Source organism: Phyllostomus hastatus, unplaced genomic scaffold (genome assembly GCF_019186645.2).
Source record: "Phyllostomus hastatus isolate PE091 unplaced genomic scaffold, TTU_PhHast_1.1 phas_scaffold_385, whole genome shotgun sequence".
NCBI lineage: Eukaryota > Metazoa > Chordata > Mammalia > Chiroptera > Phyllostomidae > Phyllostomus > Phyllostomus hastatus.
The window spans coordinates 4,106,283-4,129,124 of NW_025334026.1; the positions used below are offsets into that span (position 1 = coordinate 4,106,283).

A 22,842-nucleotide genomic window follows, 5' to 3' on the forward strand; every position below is an offset into this window, starting at 1 on the left:
GGGGGTGCTCAGGAAAACTTCAAGGGGGAGGTGCTTCTTGTAGTGTCTTAATAGACAAGAAGGTGTTCACCTCAGGGGTAGCAAGGACACAAAGGAATCAGGCCAAAGATGGAGAAGTAAAAAATGGGGCAGGGGTACGGTCTGCTGTTTGGTACAAGCAATTCAGTGTTGCTGGTGCCTAAAGGAGCAAAAAAGTGATGGTGAGAGGTAAGTGAAGAGGGTGCAGGGCCCACACCCAGCCAGATGAGTCTGCCTGGAGACCCTCTGACCCACAGACAACAGCCACAAGTACCCGATGGCAGGGAGCCTCCTCTTCTTCCTGTTCAGTTCCTGCACAGGCCTTGGCTTATAGTAGGTGCTCACTAAATGTTTGCTAAATGAATGCTGACAGGTAAGTAAATTACAAGTCTTCCCTGGAGCAGGCGCAGTGCTGCCTACGTCTCTGTGACCTGGGGCTTTGCACTGGGCCAGCACACAGCAGGTGCTCAGTACATGTTTCTTGAGGGAGTGGTGAAGTTGTTTCAGGGCAGGAGCTGTGTGCCCTAGTCATCTGTGTCCTGGGCACCAGCATGCAGCCTCCCACAGAGCAAGTGCCAAGAAAGGCCTGATCATTTGAACAAAGGTCAGCCAGGCCCTATGATGCCTCCTCCAGGTCTCAATTCTACATGTGCCCCACCCAGGGCCACACCTGCTGCCAGCTGCCATACCCTTTTTTAGAATGTAGGTGTTACTTACAGCCCAAACCACACTACCCCAAGTCTTTGACCTGGAGATAGTAAGTGGTACAGAACTGAGTACTGGGGACTTGGTTTGAACTCTCATTCTGCTCCTTCTAGACGTGTGAGACTGGGTAAGTCTCTTAACCTCCCTGAGCCTCAGTTATCCTCATCTGCAAAATGGGGAGGGATGTAATAGCAGCTCCCTCATAAGGTTGCTATTATCTATGAACATAGCACTCATGAGGCCTTTAACACAGTGCCTGGTATATAGCAGGCATTCAATTAATGTTAGTTGACTACTTATACTATTCTCCCTTTCTTTCATGATGATGTAAACTTTGCCACCTTGGAACCTTCACACATACTGTTCCCTCTACCTGAAATGCCTTCCCCCTACCCTCATCCTCCCAGAGCCATCGCCATCTCCTTTTTCAAGACTAAGCCTAATTGTCACCTCCTGCACTGTGAGCTGCACACCATCCTACTCCAGCACCTAGCACAGGGCCAGGCACATGGCAGACACTCAGTAGATATCTGCTTAACAAAATGAATAAAACAGAAAAAGAAGGAACACGTGACCTTCCCAACTTTATCACCAGCTTCTGAAGGAGGACTCTTACTCTCCTCCTGTTTGCTGGGATACCTCCTAGAGTTATGCACAAGCAAGCACTTAATCCAGGCTTCTAAGCAGATCCAAACCTCTGTTCAGTTCAGCAAACCTTTTCAACGTACAAGGATCTGAGAGGAAGATTGGTTGGGCTTTGGAATCTGGAGGTTCCACCTCCTGTGTTCAACCAAGGTTAACCTTGCCTGAACCAGCCCACCTGCAGTTGGCTGTGTGTCTGCCACAGGTCCCCACAAGCTCCTTTCCAGATGGTCAAGTTCAGAGGTTTCAATATCCCAGCCTCCCCTGTTCCAGTCTGCATCTCAGGGCTCAGTGCCACCACCAGCAGGTCCCAGCTGCAGGCCCAGGGCTTTCCTCTTGTGACCGTATTAGGAAAGGACTCAAGTTTTTCCCTGACACTTTATATGGGCAGCCTTGAAGCCCTAAGCTCAGGCTGCTCCCACAGCTCCAGCAGAAATGAGGAAGAGTGGTGGGAGGTGGAAAGAATTCAGGCTTGAAGTCACACAGGCTTGGGTGTGGTCTCAGCATTGCCCTCATTACCTGTATGACTTGAGTTGACAACTCTCCTCCATCTATAAAATGATAGGTAACTACACTTTCCTTACCAGTTGTACTGCAATGTCACAACTTTGTGAATCTCTGTCTAGGGACAGACATAGTCCATCAAAAACACACTTTTGCTGCAGCTTTCATTTTAATAGCAAAAAGGACTAGAAATCATCTAAACATTCACCAGTTATGGCAAACTGCCATTAAAAATAACATATATAATGCATATATATGTTTGCATAAACCAATATACATATATTTGCCTGTTTATAAAATATAGTTGGAAGGCTGCATTTGAAATTTGTGACTATGGTTTTTCTCCTTTTCTAAAAAATACTTTATTTATTTTTAGAGAGAGAGGAAGGGAGGGAGAAAGGGAGAGAAACATCAATGTGTGGTTTCCTCTCATGTGTCCTCTACTGGGGCTCTGACCTGGCCTGCAACCCAGGCATGTGCCTTGACTTGGAATTGAACCCGTGACCCTTTGGTTCACAGGCCAGTACTTAATCCACTGAGCCATATCAGGTAGGCCTGAACTTAGTGACTATGGTTTTTCTAAGGAGGGGAACTGAAAGGTGAAGAATGGAGATAAAATAAAAAGTTCTAAATACCTTTAGATGCTATTTTATTTTATTTTTAATTATATTTTGTTAATTATGGTATTACACTTGTCCCAATTTTTCACCCTTTGTCCCCCTCCACCCAGCACCACCAGAAAATCAAACTGTATAGAAGTCTGACGACCAAGGAGTTAAAGAAGAAACATTCATTCAGACTGGTAGGAGGGGCAGAAATGGGCAGCCAGGGCAGAGAGGACACATAGCAAGGTGGCAGCTGGCCAGTCAGGTGGTTCTATATTTGTGTGCGGATAAACTGGGAGGAACAATTGCGGGCAAAATAGATCACACAACCTAGGGTTCAAGTGTGGGGAAATTAAGCCTCAAAACCTCTGGCTATAAAAATCTGTGGGGGTTGTGGCAGTGGGAGAAACTCCCAGCCTCACAGGAGAGTTTGTTGGAGAGATCCATAGGGTCCTAGAATGTATACAAACCCACCCACCTGGGAATCAGCACAGAAGGGCCCAATCTGCTTGTGGGTAGCAGGGGAGGTGACTGAAAGCCGAGAGCTGAGCAAGCAGCATTGTTCCCTCTCTGACCCCTCCCCCACATACAGTGCCATAATACAACCCACAGGGTGGGTTGCTCCACCCTGGTGAATACCTAAGGCTCCACCCCTTACTATGTAACAGGTGCACCATAACAAAAAATATGGCCCAATGAAAGAACAGATCAGAGTTCCAAAAACAGAACTAAGTGATGAAGAGATAGCCAATCTATCAGAAGCAGAGTTCAAAACACTGCTAATCAGGATGCCCACAGATATGATTGAGTATGGTCACAAAATAGAGGAAAAAGTGAAGGCTATACAAAGTGAAATAAAGAAAAATATGCAGGGAAACAACAGTGAACAGAAGAAAATAGGGACTAAAATCAATGACTTGGAGAAGAAAGAAATATTCAACCAGAACAGAATGAAGAAACAAGAATTCAAAAAAATGAGGAGAGGCTCAGGAATTTCTGGGACAACTTTAAATGTTCCAACTTCTAAATCATAGAGGTGCCAGAAGGAGAAGAGGAAGAGCAAGAAATTGAAAACTTATTTGAAAAAAAAAATGAAGGAGAACTTCCCCAATCTGGCAAAGGAAATAGACTTCCAGGAAGTCCAGGAAGCTCAGAGAGTCCCAAAGAAGTTGGACCTAAGGAAGCACACACCAAGGCACATCATAATTACATTAGCCAAGATTAAAGATAAGGAGAGAATCTTAAAAGCAGCAAAAAAAAGGACAGTTACCTACAAAGGAATTCTCATAAGACTATCAGCTGATTTCTCAAAAGAAATCTTACAGGCAAGAAGGGGCTGGAAAGAAGTATTTGAAGTCATGAAAGGCAAGGACCTACATCCAAGATTACTCTATCCATTTAGAATGGATAGGGCAAATAAAGTGCTTCCAAGATAAGGTCAAGTTAAAGGAGTTCGTCATCACCAAGTCCTTATTATATGAAATGTTAAAGGGACTTATTTAAGAAAAAGAAGATGATCAAAACTATGAACAGTAAAATGACAACAAATTCACAACTATCAACAACAAACTAAAACCCACAAAAACAAAAACAAACTAAGCAAACAACTAGAACAGGAAGAGAATCACAGAAATGGAGATCACACAGAGGGTTATCAATGGGGGAAAAGGTACAGGGGATAAGAAGCATCAATGGTAGGTAGAAACAGATAGGAGGAGGTTAAGAATAATATAGGAAATGGAGAAGCCAAAGAACTTCTATGTGTGACCCATGGACATGAACTAAGGTGGGGGGGGGATGCTGGTGGGAGGGGTTGTGCAGGGCAGAGGGGAATAAAGGGGAGAAGAAAATGAGACAAATGTAATAGTATGATCAATAAAATACTCTTTTTTAAAAAGATTCTCTAGGAATCCAATTAAAAAGTGGGCAAAGGACTTGAACAGACACTTCTCCAAGGAGGACATACAGAGGATCCAAAGACACATGAAACGATGTTCAATATCGCTAGCTATCAGAGAGATGCAAATTAAAACCACAATGAGATACCACTTCACACCAGACAGAATGGCCATCATAAACAAAGCAACAAACAACAAGTGTTGGAGAGGTTGTGGAGAAAAGGGGACCCTAGTGCACTGTTGGTGGGACTGCAGACTGGTACAACCACTATGGAAAGCAATATGGAACTTCCTCAGAAAACTAAAAATGGATCTGCCTTTTGACCCTGCAATTCCACTGCTGGGACTCTATCCTAAGAATACTAAAACACCAATTCAAAAGAACCTATGCATCCCAATGTTCACAGCAGCACAATTTACAATAGCTAGATGCTGGAAGCAACCAAGATGCCCATCAGTAAATGAATGGATCAAAAAACTATGGTACATTTACACGATGGAATTCTATGCAGCAGAAAGAAAGAAGGAGCTCCTACCCTTTGCAACAGCGTGGATGGAGCTGGAAAACATTATGCTAAGTGAAACAAGCCAGGCAGTGAAAGACAAATACCATATGATCTCACCTTTAACAGGAACCTAAATAACAAAACAAAGAAACAAGCAAAATGTAACCAAAGACACTGAAATAGAGGACAGGCTGATGGTGACTGGAGGGGAGAGAAGAGGGAATTTAAGGGGACAGTGGGAAGGGTTCACAGGAACAAACTTAAAGGACACATGGTCATAGACTAAGGGGAGGGTGGTAATGGGAGGGAAGGGGGGAGGGTGGGAGGGGGAACTGGATTGGGAGTAAAAAGGAGAAAACTGTATATGAACAATGATTAATAATAATAAAAAAAAGATTCTCTATCTTTTACCTTGGGCATTTTAATTATGTATTTGGAGTGGGCCTTTCTGCATCCATCTTGTTTGGGACTCTCTGTGCTTCCTGGACTTGCATGTCTATTTCCTTCACCAAATTAAGGAAGTTTTCTTTCATTATTTTTTCAAATAGATTTCCAATTTCTTGCTCTTTTCCTTCTGGAACGCCTATGATGCAAACGTTGAACTTCTTGATGTTGTTCCAGATGCTGCTTATACTATCCTAATTTTTTTGGATCTTTTTTTCTTCTTGTTGTTCTCATTGGTTGTTTTTTGCTTCCTTATGTTCCAAATCATTGATATGATTCTTGGCTTCATCCACTCTACTGTCGTTTCCCTATAAACTGTTCTTTATTTCAATTAGTGTAGCCTTCATTTCTGACTAAATCTTTTTTATGCTGCTCAGGTCTACTGAGTTCTATGCTTCTAAGTTCCTTGAGCACCCTTGTAACCAGTGTTTGAATTCTGCATCTGATAGATTGCTTATCTCCATTTTGGTCAGCTCTGTTTCTGGAGTCTTGATCTTTCCTTTCATTTGGGCCATGTTACTTTGTCTCCTCATTTTGGCAGCTTCCCTGTGTTTGTTTCTGTGTATTAGATGGAGCTGCTATGACTCCCTGTCTTGGTAGTGTGGCCTAATGTAATGTAGCAGGTGTCCTGTAGGGTCCAGTGGCACAGTCTCCCCTAGCTGGGTACTCAAGGTACGCCTTTCTCTTGTAGCTGAGCTTTGGTTGCTGTTGACAGATCAATGGTAGGGATTTACCCAGGCCAGTCAGGTACAAGGACTGGCTGTGATCACTGACTACCAACCTCCATCCTCCATGGAGGATCAGCTGTGCAGGGGCAGGGTGGTGGTACTCTGATGTGGTCTGTAGCTATCCACTGGGTGTGCTGGCCCTGGGGTTTCCTGGGTGGTGCAGGCCAAGGTCATCCCCCACTGTGTTCTGCCTGGGGCCACCCTGCATGAGCTATAGAGTAATCTGACATGGCTGCTACTTGTACTGGGCCTGGAGATTCCCAGGGAAAGCCAAACTGTGAATCTAGGATGGCTGCTGCTAGTGCCTGGTCTGGGGGCTCACTGAGGTCAGCTGTTGCTTGTTTGACAGGATTTAGGAAATTGTGAAGCATAAGCCAAGACCAGCCATTCATATGGAAAAGCAGCTTGAGTGGGCCTGTAAGTTGGGTGTGATGGAATCTCTGAGGATCTCTAGGGTGGGGCAAACAGTGTTAACCAGGTTGGTGGAGTCTCAGACATGGCACCAGCCCACTGGCTCTGTGCAGGGAGGGTTCAGAAAATGGACAGTGGCCTCTGCTCAACTTGATGCCAGACACTTCACTTTCTCCCTGTATGCTACTGGTGCCTTTCAAGCTGCTACCCATGCTGCAGCTCAGAGGGAGTGAGTTTGAGTATGTGAGTCCATGTGTGCGTTCTTTAAGAGAAACCGCCTGAGGCTCCAGGAGTTTTTTGCACTGATTCAATCCCCACTGGTTTTTGCAGCCAGAAGTTGTGGGGACTTATCTTCCTGGCACTGAAACCCTGGGCTAGGGGGCCTCATGTGAGGCTGGGACTCCTTGATCTGGAGATATCTTGCCCAAATTTTTATCTACCACACATGGGTGAGGGACCAACCCATTCCACATTTGCATCCCTCCTACCAGTCTGGATGGATGAGGTTTCTTTAATTTCATAGTTGTCAGATTTCCATTCAACCCAATTTCTGACATTGCTGAGTGATGGTTGTTCTATGTTTTAGTTGTAATTTTGATGTGGGTGTGTGAAGAGGCAAGCCATATCTGCTTATGCCACTATCTTGACCACAAGTTCCATATTGCTGATCTACATGCTATTTTATTTAATGGTTGCATGTAGTACCTAGTCAAAACGTATTTTAACTCTGACTAAATCAGTATGAAAAGACAGAGAAAGAGCCACAAGACGTGATTAGGTGAGAAAAGCAAGCTACAAGGCATACCTGAAATGATTTGGGGGGTTCTATTGGTTATATGTGTACATATGCATACATGACCCTAATAATCAGAGGTAACTCCAGGGAATAGGGTTGGGGCTCTTTAAAGAGGCAGAGGCCCTGGCATTTTATGATGCATGCATGCTTATTTTAAATATTCTCCTGTGGTCTTTGCAAAGATGCCTTGTGTTCCTGGGGAAGGTTTTTGAAGCAATAACAACTTGAAAGGTATAGATAACTGGTTCATGGGCTCAACAAAAGGCAGCCTCCAATTGTATTTTCTCTGCACACTCCAGGACCCGCTGGCACCCAGGAATCCTCTGCTCACAGCTTGTTTCCAGAGACTCTGGGCGGAAACTCCTTCCAGAGGAGGCTAAGATCACTGGGCCAGGAGTCTAAGATGAAAACCTCATCAGCTGCTGGAGTTTGGAAGGAATGCATCTCCTTACCCCATGGTCTTCCCAGAACAGTGGAATCAGAACAAGGAAAACTTCCTTTTGGGTTTATGGGTGGGGAATTTGGACTTGGAGTCCCAATGAACAGGAAGGTACATCCCCTTTGCTCTCTTGATCATGTTCCAAATCCCAGAGGCTCAGTGCAGGATGGAATGTCCCACTGTCTACATGGACCAAGCAGGTAAGATATGAGTGAAATGGGCCAGGTATGAGGGGAAAAATGATAGGCATAGTGATCAATGGCCAACACTCAGCCCCAGACTATGGGAGGTGACAGGGAGTTGTGGGGCTTGCAGAAAAATGGAGTACACACAGCCCATCTAAAAGGGACTGTTACCTGGTGGCCTGGGTCCAGAGGTGCCAGGTCCTCTGCTATTTCAAGCAATGCCTGGAACTGAGATCCTTCCTTCCCTCCTCTTCCTTCCTCTTCCTTTCCCTTCTTTTTCTTTCTTTTCTCTTTCCTCCTTGATATGTCAAATTAACTCAATTTTTTCAATCACTCTGGGCCAATAGCTTGTGATCTCTGGTTTAGCACCTAGTAGGTGCTCAAGAAATCATAATAAAAGGTTTGATTCCTTCCTTCTGTTCACTTAAAGCTTGCCCAACTCAAAGTTAATGACACCTGTGGCACCATGCCCACCTGCCCCAGCCCACACATATCACCTGCTCTGAGCATCCTGTCACCCTAGGGCCCTTTGCCATCATAAGTACTCACTCCACCCTGGAGGCAGATGGATCTCATTTGAACCCCAGCTCTACTCACTTGCAGGGAGACAACTGAGCACATCTGAGCTTCAGTGGCCTGGTCTCTAAAATGGAGTAGTAGCCACTGTCTTACAGGTTCGTTGGAAGAATTAAATGAGACAGCAGCTAAAAGCAATTGTCCTAGGGCCAGCCTTTCTGGGTTTAAGACCCAGCTGTTTCTCATCAAGTTATTTAACTTTTTCTAAGTTTCAGTCTCTTTATATGCAAAAATAGGGCTCAACAATAGTAAACCTCTCTTACACAAAAAATAGTGAAAATAATAATACATTAGTATAAACTCTTAACATAATAAAAGTTAAATAAATAGTAGTTGCCATCATTGTCCTGGGGATAACAAGGCTCCTTTGAAAGTGTAATGGAAGCTAAGGCCCCCTCTGCCCAGCAAAAAGTGTACATATGCACAAACTTTTCCTTAAATGTCAGGAGACTGACAAACTCCCCAACACCCATTCATAGGCACTGAGTTTAGGATCCCATGTTTTAGGGGGGAAAATTTTTTTTGGGTAAGAACACTTAAACATTGGTCAAGAGGGTGGATGGATCTCATGCTAAGTGCACAACACAGTGTGGTTGACTGTAGGCACAGTTTGTACAGCGACCTCTAGAGCTTATTCACCTTGTTTATGTTTAACTGGACTCCATGCCCATTGATTAGCAATTCCATTTCCTCCTCTGCCAGCCCCTGGCAACCACTATCCCACTCGTAGATTCTCTGAGCGACTGTTTCAGATTCCTCCTATAAGTGGGATCAGGCAGTATGTGTCCTTCTGTGTCTGGCTTGTTTCACACAGCCTCCTGTCCTCAGGTTCATCCACATTGTCACACGTGACAGGATTTCTTTCTTTGTTAAAGCTGAATAACATTCCATTGTTCGGATATACCACCCTTTCTTTACCCATTTATCATTTTAGAATCCACATTGTATATTTGCACCTAGTGTGTCTTATCTTTCTTCCCTTAGTAAAAAGGCAGCCTTGGGGCCAGGACTGGGTGCTGTGACTGCTCAGCACCTCACAGACAGGGGGCAGGAGAGAGAAGAGCACACACACTTGACAATGGGACAGGCTTGAGTCTGACCCAGGTCCCTTCCCAGGTGAGTCACGCCACCTCTCCACCTCAGTCATTGCATAGGCAGGGTGGGACCTAAGCTTTGCTCTCACAAGGGATCATAATGGATGAGATGGGCTGCGGGGAACTTGGCATGGTACCAGCACAGGCAAGACAACATCTTCATCGAGCTCCTGCCACCTGAAACCTTTGTCCTATCCCCCAGCCAATACCAGGGACAGAGCTGATTGCTCCATAGTCATGAAATAGTCCAGGCAAAGAGAACCCAGCCAGTGACCCATCCAGAAGAGCAATGGAATGCTAGCCCAGGAGTCAGAACTACATTCATTACCCACATGTGCCACGGACGGTCTGTGGCAGCTCAGGCAAGTCACTGGACATGGCTGAGCCCCAAACTTGCATCTCTAAGATAAGGAGCCAGGACCCTCTGGCTTCTACAGATTCTTCCAGATCCCAGAGGACAAGACGACTGCCAGGACCTTCTCAAAAGTGCATCATTTAAGGTGAGCCTTACAGAACAGAGGGGAAAGTTCTCTTCGTCACCAAGGGTTTCAAAGTTGGGCATGCCCAGCTGCCTTAGCATCACCCTGCTTCCCACGTGTTAGCCTTCTGTAATCATGTGCTGGCAGAGTAACTTGCCCTCCCCTTCTTTGTTTTCTTCATCATGGGCAACGGTTTCTATTTAAGTGATTAAATAGACCAGAAAGGATCAAGACAGGAGAAGGCATGTGGTCATGAGGCTGAAACACTTTTTTCATCTAATCTGTCCAGAGAAGCATAGCAGGAATTTGAAGCTTTGATTCAGTTTTTAATCTGCTGTCAGAAGATATTCTGGGTCTTGGGACCATCATAAACCCCTCATTTTCTTTTTCTGATTTCTATTTTGGACTCAAATACTGTGTCAGAGGACAGCAGGTGAGATTCATGCATTGGCCTGTCCTCAACTTTCCTCCACAGAGGTGCCACATGTTAGACGAGATACCTGGTCCTGAAGGAGCCCAGTTTTCCCTGCAGCTCCCTGCAAACTGGTGTCCTTTGAAGCAACTGTCCCATACTGACAGCCCAGGTTGATAATATTTTCATAAAAGGAGTACATCGAACAAAAGGGACTTCCTCTGCTTAGCTAGGGGAATGAGGATGGTCTTTAGCACCCTGAGCCTTTCAGCTTGCTCTCTTGTAACATGGGACAAGCATTTTTATTCAGATGAAGTATGGCAAGAGCTAGAACCTGGATTAGAGGAGGAATTCATGTAATTATGAGCTACTCCCCTGTTCTCCCAAGGCTCTTAAAAAAGCCACTGAGCCCTGGCTGGTGTGAGTGCCAGCCTGCAAACCAAAGGGTCGCCAGTTCGATTCCCAGTCAGGGCACATGCCTGGGTTGTGGGCCAGGTCCCCAGTAGGGAATGTGTGAGAGGCAACCATACATTGATGTTTCTCTCCCTCTCTTTCTCCCTCTCTTCCCCTGTCTAAAAATAAATAATTTTTTTTTTAAAAAAGCCACTGAACCCCCCTCTGAACTATCCATTAGAAGAATGGATAAGCAAGGATGGTACATGCAAGGGATAGATTACACAGTCCTTAAAAGGATGTTGGGACAGGGGAGTTTTGACTGAGATGTGGGATGCTCAGCACTGACTTGTACATGGAAAAAAGAGGTCACTTACTGACGTGCAGAGGGTTTTAAATATGCAAACACGAACCACTGTCACAAAGAAAGACACCAATGACACACCAACTTCTTAACAGCTGTTATCTCTGGGGGGAGTGGTTTGTGTTTGCTGGACTTTTCTAAATTTTCCAAGTCTTCTGTAGTGAATGTGTCTTATTTTCCTAATTAGGAAAAAAAGTCAGCAGGACATTTTTAGAGATGACAAAGGGCTTTTTGTAATTTTCACATGGCAAAATATAAAGGGCAGGACCAGAGGGCATGATGGAAGTGCCCGTTCCCACGAGTTTACAAAGGAGCCAAGAACATCTGACTGGTGATAACGAGGATGACGGCAACAACAACAGAGCCAGCAATAATGACACCACCACCACCTAGCATTTTGAGCACCTACAAGGTGCTAGGAGGCATGCCAAGTACTTTCTTTTTAGATTAATTGCCCTGTGAGGCTGTTATTATCCTTGTGTTCATTTTGCAGAGCAGGAGGTGAAATTTGATAGAAATTAGGTAATTTGCCTACAGGATTAGCATACCCTTTCTCAGAGGGAAGACAAACAAAGGCGGGCTGGGGGACCCGCTGCTCACCAGACTGGCATCACAGGGCTACCACGCCCCTCTGTGTTGTGGAAAGCTGGTCCAGCCCCACAAGGAATCTGTGCCGTCTGAGTTGCCCAACCCCACCATCTAGTCGAACAGAGCTTTCTGTGACGATGGAAATGTTTTACACCAGGCCTATCCAGTGCAGCACCACTACCCACAGGTGGCTGTGGGGCACTTGACATGTGGCCAGCACAACTGAAGAAATGAATTTTGAAGTATTGATGTTTAATTTACAACTAAATTTAGTTAGCCACATGTGGCCAGTGGCTACCATATTGGACAGTGCAGCTCTGTCCACTCTGATCTGCACACTCAACTGGGTCCAGGTCCAATCTGGGCATTCCCATTTGTGACAGGGAGGGCCTCCACAGAACCTAGCCAGATCCCCATGTCTCCCTCGCAGCTGGCTGCCAGGGTGGGCAGCCTTCTCAAAGAGGTTATGAGATCTTTATTTCCAAGATGGAGAAAGGGCAGAGAACTACTTCACTAAAATCTGTTGAGTGTTTACCATATGCCTTGGCACTCGGCATATGTGATCAAGTGGAATCTTCGCACCACCTTCACATGGAAAGGGTAATTATTCCCATGCTACAGATAGAAAAACTGAGGCTTCAAGTGGTAAAATAATCTGTTCGATGTCACAGAACTAGGAAGGGCAGGACTGAGATTTGAACCCAGGTCTGAATGATTCTATCTCACCATATGGCCACCCTCAATGAGGCCTTTTGCTTCCCAACCTGCACCCTGAACATATCTCTAAACCTCTCTCTTCCCTTAGGAGTACAGGAAGCCAGAGAGAAGGGACTGGCTGCCCCAAGATACTCACATATATGAGTCCTGAGAAGTACCTCTCCCTCAGGTTGTGCAGCACGGAGGCTTCGTTGAGGCATGTCAGCTCTGCCATGTCCTCCACCTTGGAGAACTTGGGCGGGTTCATCTTCTGGATGTCATCCTTGCCAACTGTCACCTTCTTGCCATTCTCCACCAGCTCCACGATCACCTCATCTCCCTTCTCCTCCTTGATGCTGGCCGCCTCAAAACCCTGCTTCTCTGAAGGGACCCAGACCAGCTTCTTGGCGGCCCAGTCAGCCTGGGCCACTGGGCTGTTGATAAAGTTTTTGTCCACAAAGAGGAACTTCTCATCGTCACTGAGCTGGCCTTTCTGTGCCATGGTGCCTGGTTGGTCCCCTGAGGAATAAGGCAATAGGGTCAGAACTGGGCCAAAACTAAGCCCTAACAACAGACGAAGGAAGCCCTCACCCCTCCATGTCTGGGATCACAGTCTGAAGAAACGTCTGACCAAGTATGAGGATGTCCCCTGCAGTACTGTTTACATTGTCAAAGAATGGAAACAACCAGGCCCTTCTGAAAAACATCTGTGCTGCTGCCTATTGTTCATCAGCATGGCACCAAATACATAAACCACAGTACTTTCATGTGGCAAAATACTATCCAGGGGTTAAGAGGCAAGAAGTAAAACTATTGATAATATCCCATGTTGTCAAGAGTAGAGGCTGGGCCCCTGCGCACACTGCCCTCAGGATGGAAGAGCCTTAAAATCTGTGCATACTCCTTAGCCTGCGATTGCATTTCTAGAAATCTAGCCTAAGGGAACAGTTAAGTGCCAACAGATGTATAAGAATGTACATTGTAGTGCTTTTCAGAACAGCCAAACCTACAGCAATCTAAATGGCCTTCAGTGGGTGGGTGCCTTGTTAAATAACATAGAGCATCCCATCAATAGAATGCTATAATTCACTGAAACTTCCAGCTATGGATATTTGTTTACTAAATATATTTTTAATACACTTATTTATTGTTTTCATTTTTAAAATTTTAATTGTTCAAGTACAGTTTCCTGTCTTTTCCCCCATCCCAACCCACCCCCCAGCCCTCCCCACCTCCCTCCCGTTTCCACCCCTCCTTGTTATTGACCATGTGTCCTGTATACTTGTTCCTGCAAACCCTTCACCCTTTTCCCTTGAAATTCCCTCCCCTCTCCTCTCTGGTCACTGTCAGCCTGCTCTCAATTTCAGTGTCTTTGGTTATATTTTGCTTGCTTGTTCATTTTGTTGATTAGGCTCCTGTTGAAGGTGAGATCATATGGTATTGTCCCTCACCACCTGGCTTATTTCACTTAGCATAATGCTTTCCAGTTCCATCTATGCTGTCGTATTTATTAAAGTGTCATATACCAGTTATAACATTCTCATTGAAAATTTACAATTCAGACTTCTGGTCAACATGGAGGTGTAGGTAGACATGCTTCACTTCCTCAAACAACCATAAAAAGAATTAGAACTCAATCTCAAAACAAATAATACCCAGAACCATCAGAAAAGTCAAGCTGTATGGATGTCCCACAACCAAGGATTTAAAGAAGCCACATTCATCCAGACAGGTAGGAGGGGCAGAGTCGCTGAGATGGGCAGAGAGGCATGGAAACACCATGTGGTGGGGAGAGGCAGCAGCAGAATGGGATGATCTCACATTCACATTTGGTGGATAGAAATTCAGAGGGATACCTTGGGAGCAAGTGATCCCAGCCCAGGGTTCCAGCACCCCAAAGATAAACCCCCATAACATCTGGCTACAAAAAGCAGTGGGGGTTGTGGCGGCAGAAGAAACTGCCAGATTTTCAGGAAACTCTGCTTTAAGGTCCTGCATGATCTTAAAATGTATGCAAACCCACCCACCCTGGGATTCAACACCAGGGAAGAACTGATTCTAAAAAAGCAAACAACCAGAATGGGAACAGAATCATAGATATAGAGACCATTTTGAGGGTTATCAGCTGGGAGGGGGAAGGGGGAGAATGGGGAAAAGGTTCAGGAGTTAAGAAGCATAATTAGTAGATACAAAATAGACAGAAGGAGGTTAAGAATAGTATAGGAAATGGAGAAGCCAAAGAACTTATATGTTGACCCACAGACATGAACTCAGGGGAGGGATTGCTGGAGGTAAGGGGTGTACTGGGTAGAGGGGGACAGAGGGAGAAACACTGGGACAACTGTAATAGCATAATCAAGAAAATATATTTAAAAAAATAAAATGTACAAGTCAATGGTTTTAATAAAATTAAATATTGTGCATCCATTATTATGATAAATGTTGGAACAGTCTCATCAACCCTAAAAGCATTCCCTTGTGCCCATCTACAGCTGGTCACTCCCTGTCCCACCCCCAACCCCTGGCAACCACTAACTTGCCTGTCTCCAAAGATCTACCTCTTCTGACATTTCATATAAATGAAATCATACAGTAGGTAACTGTTGGCCATACAGTTATACTTAGGATATATTTCTAAGTTGAAAATACATATAAACGGAATACTCAGCAATACAAAGAAACAAACTGCACTATAAAATAGATGAAACTCAAAAGCGTTATGCTTAGTGGAAGAAGCCAAACGGAAAAGCCTACGTGCTCTGTTCCTCCACTTAAGGGAGGTCTGGAAAAGGCAAAAACTGTGGTGACAGAAAGCAGATCCTAGTTGCCAGGAACCGAGGAGGAAACTGACCACCAAGAGTCACGAAGGGCCTTGCAGGGTGTTGAGAATGTCCTGTACCCTGATTACGATGCTGATTACATGACTGCACAGCTGTGGAGACAGATAACTCACTGGGAACATTTTTTTAAATTAGTGAGCTCTACTATATGTAGATTAATACAGCTGGTTAAAATATTTATAACAGACTCTTTCTTGTAAGTTTATATGTGTATGTGTATACATTTTTAAAAGTCTAGAAAACTGCATACTAAAATATGAAACTGATTCTATCTGGTCAAATATAGGACAGTTTGAATATCAGTAAGAAGAATACAGAAGAATTGAAAGGTGACAATGTTCAAATCCATGAGCTCATAATGATTAAAAAAATTCACAGGCATGTTTGTAAGATCCTAGGGAACAAATCCATTATTTTGAAAACTGGTAGAGAAAGTGGGGGTGTGGTGGGGACCAAAGCAGTGATTACATCTTTCTTATACAAATTGTTCCTCAGGGTAACTAAATATCTGACAAGGAGAAGTCTGTTTTTATTTTTTTAAAGTCATTAAATGTCCTCTCCACAGGGGTAGCTCATTTATGGCAGCTTCTCTATCTTATTGTTCAGGTGTGTCCACGAGGCGGGTGCTGAGGCAGCAAGCTTTTTATAGGCCCATCCAGTGGCCCATTCCAGACCCTGTGACCACACCTGGAGAAGCTGCCCTGCCCTGCCCTGATGACACCTGCTCTCACCTGCCTCCTCCAGCGGACCCCATCTCCCCCCTCCTCTAGCCACTGCTGCTGTGCACCAAGAACTAAGGTGCAGGCTGAGTGAGGGTGTACAGCCACCAGGACATGCTGTGTGGTTGATGCAAAGGACAATCCACAGTGCCTTTGAATTCACCAAGATAATCCTCATGCCTGGGCCCCAAGTCCCCTGGAGATGAAGTAAACTCCATTACTCATGAATGGGCCCTGGAGCTGGGCAGCTAGTCCTGAAATGCAGACTTTGCAAGGCAAAATTAGAGGGGCAGATGCTCCAATTCTTACTTTTCTGGTTCGGGAGTGAAAATAGCACTAATAAAAACAAGAAGCTGATTTGCTTAGAGGGATGGTTATTTCTCCTGGGAGACCAGATCTAGTAACTCATTTTTTTAAAAGATAGAGAAATGAGCAAATCATTCCCTAAATCTGATAATTGCTTCCATTACTCAAAAAAGAGAAATAAAGAATAGTAGAGAATATACATTGTCCTGGGTTTAACAATCATATTTCCTATATTTTTTGTTAACTAATGTCACCCCAATAAATTCAATTAAAAATTGTTTTTTAATTTCTTTTGTGACTTAATAAGCCTAACAGCTTTCTTCCCTTACTCTGCTTTCGCTATTAGTAGAATTCCAGCTAATAAATGTAGATGAAACACTAAAGCCAGAATACAGTGATTTTGTAACCCCTAATAAATAATGGGCCCTGGCAATAACGGAGGGTTGTGAAATCACCCAGGGCTGGGCCCATCCCCTGAGCTTCTAAGTCAGTAGGTCTGGGATGAGCCCAGAGATTTGCACTTGTCTATCAAGTTCCCAGGGGAAGGTATGGATGCTGGTCTGGGGTCCGCACTTTCAGATCCATGGAGTTAGGGGAAAAGCAGATAGAGAACTTTCTAGTGGATATACCAGGCTGGCACCACCTACACATACTAATTAATCTTAATATCCCACAAAGAGCTGATCAGGTATTGTGTCCCCAGATGGGATGCCGTAGGAAGCGCTACCACAACCAGTGAAATGTTCTTACAAAAAGCAAGAGAAGATGGGGTGCAGAAGCTGACGAAGCCCCTGATCTAATGCCTGTTTATGGAAAATGCAGGGCACAGGGAACACGCTAAATAGCGTCGTGGGCATACAATGTAGTCCAAACAGTGGGGAAGCATAGGACAAATGACTCAGTTCCTTTAGTGGACAAAGTACCCCACCTCCCAGAAAAGAAGGAAGGAAGGAAGGAAGGAAGGAAGGAAGGAAGGAAGGAAGGAAAGAAGGAAGGAAGGAAGGAAGGAAGGAAGGAAGGAAGAAAGAAAGAAAGAAAGAAAGAAAGAAAGAAAGAAAGAAAGAAAGAAAGAAAGAAAGAAAGAAAGAGAAAGAAAGGAACCTATAGATTAGAAAGGACTTAGGACACATAAGAGAAATGAGAGGCGGGTGGCAATGAAATGAAAATGACTTCAGTTATGAAAACGACTGCAGCTGAATGCCAGGCACCCACAGAGAGGATGGCGAGTGTCATACCATTCTCTCCTTTTGCATATGTTTGAAGTGTTTCCTAATGAAAAAGCCAAATGAGTACAACAAAAGATTAGCACTGACAAAGGCAGGGAAAGAACTTCCCTTTACCCCAACACCCACATACACATACAGGGAAGCAAAAATCACAAATAAAGGTATATACTGCATTTTTTAAAAAGCTACCCCTTAGCCCTGGCTGGCGTAGCTCAGTGGATTGAGCACAGGCTGCGAACCAAAGCATCGCAGGTTCCATTCCCAGTCAGGGCACATGCCTGGGTTGCAGGCCATGACCCCCAGCAACTGCACATTGATGTTTCTTTCTCTCTCTCTCTTTCTCCCTCCCTTCCCTCTCTAAAAATAAATAAATATTTTTTTAAAAGCTACCCCTTAAAGGGAAAGCTTTAAGGAGTTAAATGTAGTTGCACAAAAAAAAGTTTTATTTAACAAGCACTCCCAAATTTATGAGATAATCAGAGAAATTTGAATGTTGACTCGCTATATTTTATATTAGGGAATTTGTGAAATTATTTGGTGGGAAAACGGTACTGAGATTTCATCTGTTTAGAGAATCTTTTCCTTTCAGAGAGGTTTGGAAATACTGAGAGGAAATCACAAACCTGGAGTTTATATCAAAACAGTCAGGGCAGGGGAGAAATGAAAGGGGCTGGAGAGGAAACGAAATTGGCTCAGGTGTTGATAAATGCTTGCACTGTTCTGCCTACTTTTGCATGTTTGACATTTTTACTTAAAAGGAAAAAGTTTGCTATAAAACTTTTCAAAACTATCTCCCACTTGTAGGCATTGTCAATGTTGCACCATCTCCCATTTGGCCTGTATGTCAAACCTAGAGCTGAGTGTTCTGGACAGCAACCATGACATTAACACTCAAGGACCCTCCCAGGCCCTGGGCTAAAGCCTTCACGTGCAGGATCACCAAGTAACATCACCACAGCCTCTGCAGTTAGGTTTTACCATACACTCCACCTTACAGATATGAAAACAAAAGCTCAGAAAGGGGAAGGAATCTACCTCAAGTCACACAGCAAAAAAGTGTCAGAGCTGGCATTTGAACCCAGGTTTCATTGCATACTATACTCTTCTGCCTCCCACATAAGCTTGATGGGCTCATCAGAAGCTCAGTGGAGTATTTGCAATAAATGAACTGATCCTTTAAGGCACCTAGCACATAATAACACATGATAAACATTCAAAATGGGACCCAAATCAACTGCACACCACAATAAAAACAAATCTCACAAACACACTTAAGAAGGCAGATACAGGAAGGATACACTGTGTGACTCTGTTTATAAGAGGTTCAGGACCAGGTCAAACTAACTGACGGTGATACACATCAGATGTCAGATTGAAAGGGTGGGACGTGAGGGGGCTTGCGGGCCAATGTCCTGTTTCTTAACCTGAGTGCCCGCTGCGTGGGTGTGTGCACTTTGTGAAAACTGGATCAGCTGCACGGCCAAGGTATGGGCCTCTTTTCTGGATACAAAGAACGCTTCCATGAAAATTTTTGGTGTTCTTTCTTTTTTCCTTTTAATCTTTAATTATGCTAAAATACACAGAACACAAAATTTACCACCTTAACAATTTATTTGTATAGTTCAACAGTATTAAGTATGGCTATATTATTACTCAATCAATAAAAAGTCTTTAAATGGTAGCTGATTATTCTCAAGAGGGTCAGCAGAAGTGTTTTATTTGTTCCCAGCATCATGAGAATTCAATGGGCTCTTTCTCAGTGCAATGTTGGTGAGCTGCCTTAAAAGTCAGGAAAACAACAAAAAAATACAACTGAAAAAATAAATAAATAAAAGAACACAGGAATCCCCATGGCCAGGAACCCTGTCTAATCCAGGATCCAGAAACACAAACAAGATCAAGTGCAAAGAGTGGGTCTCCATCTAGAAAAGGAGAGAGAGAAGCTGGCCTGCCTCCAGGACTTTGATGCCTGTGGCAGTTAGGATGTGTGACATCTGCTTTGGTCACGGGAAAGAAGGAAAAGGAAAGAGGAGCTTGGCTTCGCCCTAGGAAGGTGGTTGCCAGAGTGTGCTCCTTGGAACCCTAATTCCTTGGAATATTTGGGGTGGGGTGGGATTCAGGGGGGGTGAGACATTCTTTAATGAAAAAAAAAAAAACCCAGTTCTGTGGTCAAATCCATTCCCTCTCCATCATGGGGAGGCAGAACACCTATCAGGGCCTGAGAAAAAAAGCTACTTCACTCTTTTGAACCCAGGCCTCCCCAAAACCTGTGGCCACAGAATTTAACCCGTTAAACACAGAATGCAATCCCACAGGTTTGCCCTTGAGAACATTCAGCAAGCCTAACAAATTAATAATACAATATTAGTAATTATAGTTGCTAAATTTTATTGACTGCCACCTTTATCTCATTTAATCCCCTCAAAACCCTTGGGAGAGGTACCATTACTGCTGGATTTCAGACGAGAAAACAGAGGCACAGAGAGGTTAAGTAAGTTGGCCATCATGGCACAGCTAGTTATGATGAAATCTCACAAAAATATATTTTCAAAAAGATCTTTCCTGTTTTGTCTCCCTTCTTGGAAACACGCAGAGACCTTGAGGCCTGAAGGAAATACAGGCACACATGTGACAGGTCCTGGGTGGGACTTGACAGTGTGAGGGCTCTGGGTAATGCAGGTTTATTAATTTAAGGACTTGCCTCAGCATGCACCCAGAACCTTGGGTTTTCCAAATTTGGAGTAGTGGACAATCAGGCACTAGGTGTGGCCCAGAGCTGAATGAAAACTAGCTTGTGAAATTGCAGCAGATGAACGAAGGGAGTGATTGCTGAAGAGAATGGGGGTACTGGGCAGAGGGGGAGAAGGGGGGGAAGTTTGGGACAACTAGAATAGCATAATCAATAAAGTATATTTTTAAAAAATAGCCACAGAAATCAGAGACCACAGTCCTGTGATAGAATTTCCCCTGTGCTAAAGGGAAGCAAAACTTGGCCTGCTGCTCCCTGCTATGGTCTTTAATTTAGAGTGGGGTTTTCTGATCTCAAGACTATTGACATGGGCTGGATAATCCTTTGAAGGGGGTGAGGGCAGGGTGCTGTCCTGTGCAATGTAGCATCTCCGGTCTCCAGCCACTAGATGATAGAGCATACTCTCCCCCTGGTCGCGTCTCCAGACATCTCCAGACACTGCTGCCCCTGGGGGGCAAAACTGTCCCCAGCAAGAACCACCACTTTAGGGTAAAAAAGACAGGCTCTCTTGGGAAAGACAAAGCTGAGGACAGTCGCTACTTAGTCAACACCAGCCTGGAATGTCAACTGTGGAAGGTCACATCAGATCAGACAGGAGCGCCTGCCCAGGTGGCCAGGCTAAAGGAGGACACCCAACACCTTGCTTCTTCCTCTCCAAGCCCCTTCTCTGCTCCCCCTGCCCTGCCCTGCCCATGCCTTGCATCAGCTCTGGGGGCTGAAAGGCTGCATCCAGATTATGACATAGGACTGATGAATACTAAGTACACTTCATGATCAAGGGCTGCTCTTGAACATTCTCATGAAAGCAAAGGACTCTGTCACTGTTGGCGTTAATGATGTTTGACACAGCTGTGTGTATCAGGCCCACACAGAGTCCTAGCTTCCTCACCAACAACGCACTCCTTCATTCTTTGCGCACAAACGAGCTGTTTTTCAGCCTCTGTAAGACCACAGGGTTACAAGTCCCAGATCTCCTCCAAACTCGCTGGGTGACTCTGAGCAAGTCACTCTTCCTCTCTGCACCTTAGGTTTTTCATTTGGAAGAAAAGAATGGGCTGGTTTGGCTCTAATATTTTATAGTATCTGTGATTCTTGACCAAAGGGTTGAAATTGGACCAACTGAGAATGTTCAGCTGCTTTAGTTTGTTTTAGCATTGGTTTTATTTTCCCCAGAGGAACTCAGGGGTAAAGGCCTTGCCTCTTTTGATTCTGCATTAATGAAAAATAAAATACTCCAGAGCCTAAAGAATATAGATTTGTAAATCATGAGGCCTGGTCAACTGCCTCCCTCAGGATTTTACTGCTAAGCCACTGGTGCAAGATTCTGAACACAGGCTCCAATGCCTCCAGGGTCAGGTGAGCAATGCACAGTGAAAGTGACCCAGGCTGGAGGTGACTGGCCAGAGCCCTCTCGCCCTCTCCAAAGAGGGTGGCAATTTGAGGTCTCTGGATGTGGGCTCTGTATGCCAGATTTTCTAAAGACCTGGAAATCTCAATTTAGGTACAACACACCCACCCCAACAGTGAAATCACTGCACATTGTAAATGCCACACAGGCAAAATGAAAGCCTCTGGACCTGATCTAGAGCACAACCCACCAGCTGAAATCTGACGTGAAGAAATTAATTCAAGGCCTGGCCCAGGTGTGGGAGGAGCCAAGTGTACAGAGGGTAGCAGGAGAGGGACTGGACTCCCTAGGTGCATCCATTCTCTGAGCCCCAAACTATGCCTACAAGGCAGCTGGGACTCCAAATCTGTTATTGATAACAGCTGTTATAGTTACTGGGACTCTTCTCTTCATGGGGTATCAGGCAAGGCAATTTATTATATACATCATCTCGCCATGCCTCATAAGTGTTCAGCAAGGTGGGCATTATTTACTATTCCTACAATGCTACCACGGTCTAGAAAGTAAACTAAGGGCCTTTGCTTGTAAAAGTTGGAGCTAGGATTTGCATTCAGATCTGTCTGAAACTCAATCCCCTCTTAGTAGAAAATCTCTTCTTTGGTCCATGGCCTGGCCAGACAGCCACTTCCTCACCAACCACACCCCCTAGCCATCTTCCAAAATCACCTCCCCTATCCTACCAGGGAAGCCTGACCTCACCTTAACAGGAAAAAGGTTAGTGGTGAATGTGCTACTTCAGTGTTACCTTATAACATCTGCTTAACTCATTTGAATACTGTTTTTAGAGTAACTCCAGAAGCAAGTTTTTTTAATTAGTAAAGCTAAATTATTTTTTTCCTCCCTGTGAAGAGAGCTTGGTTAGCAAGAGGTGTGTTAACAACTCCTATGGAGGATGCTTTGGGTAAAGAGAGAACTGGTAATTTCTGGCCCTAAAGCCCCACTGCATTTTGTGTCTTACCGCTCTGGCACAGCACAGCTTAAAAATCAATGTCTAGTCTCCTGTGTGACCATTAGAAGTCTAAACTTACAGAGTGCTTAGGAGACCCTTCAGCAATATCTATCCATTGTAAACGTACCTGGTCTTTAACTTAGCAATTGTATTGCTGGGAAC

General features: G+C 44.5%; 1 protein-coding gene across 3 annotated transcripts in view; it reads right to left on the reverse strand.

The window, feature by feature from the left end:
* Positions 1–22,842, reverse strand: part of MYH11 (myosin heavy chain 11) — a 118,773-nt gene that overhangs the window by 92,088 nt on the left and 3,843 nt on the right. For all 3 annotated transcript variants that reach the window (XM_045819291.1, XM_045819290.1, XM_045819292.1), the window contains exon 2: positions 12,641–13,002. In XM_045819291.1, the coding sequence (XP_045675247.1) occupies positions 12,641–12,985 (345 nt within the window). In that variant the 5' untranslated portion in view covers positions 12,986–13,002. The remainder of the gene's footprint in view (positions 1–12,640; positions 13,003–22,842) is intronic.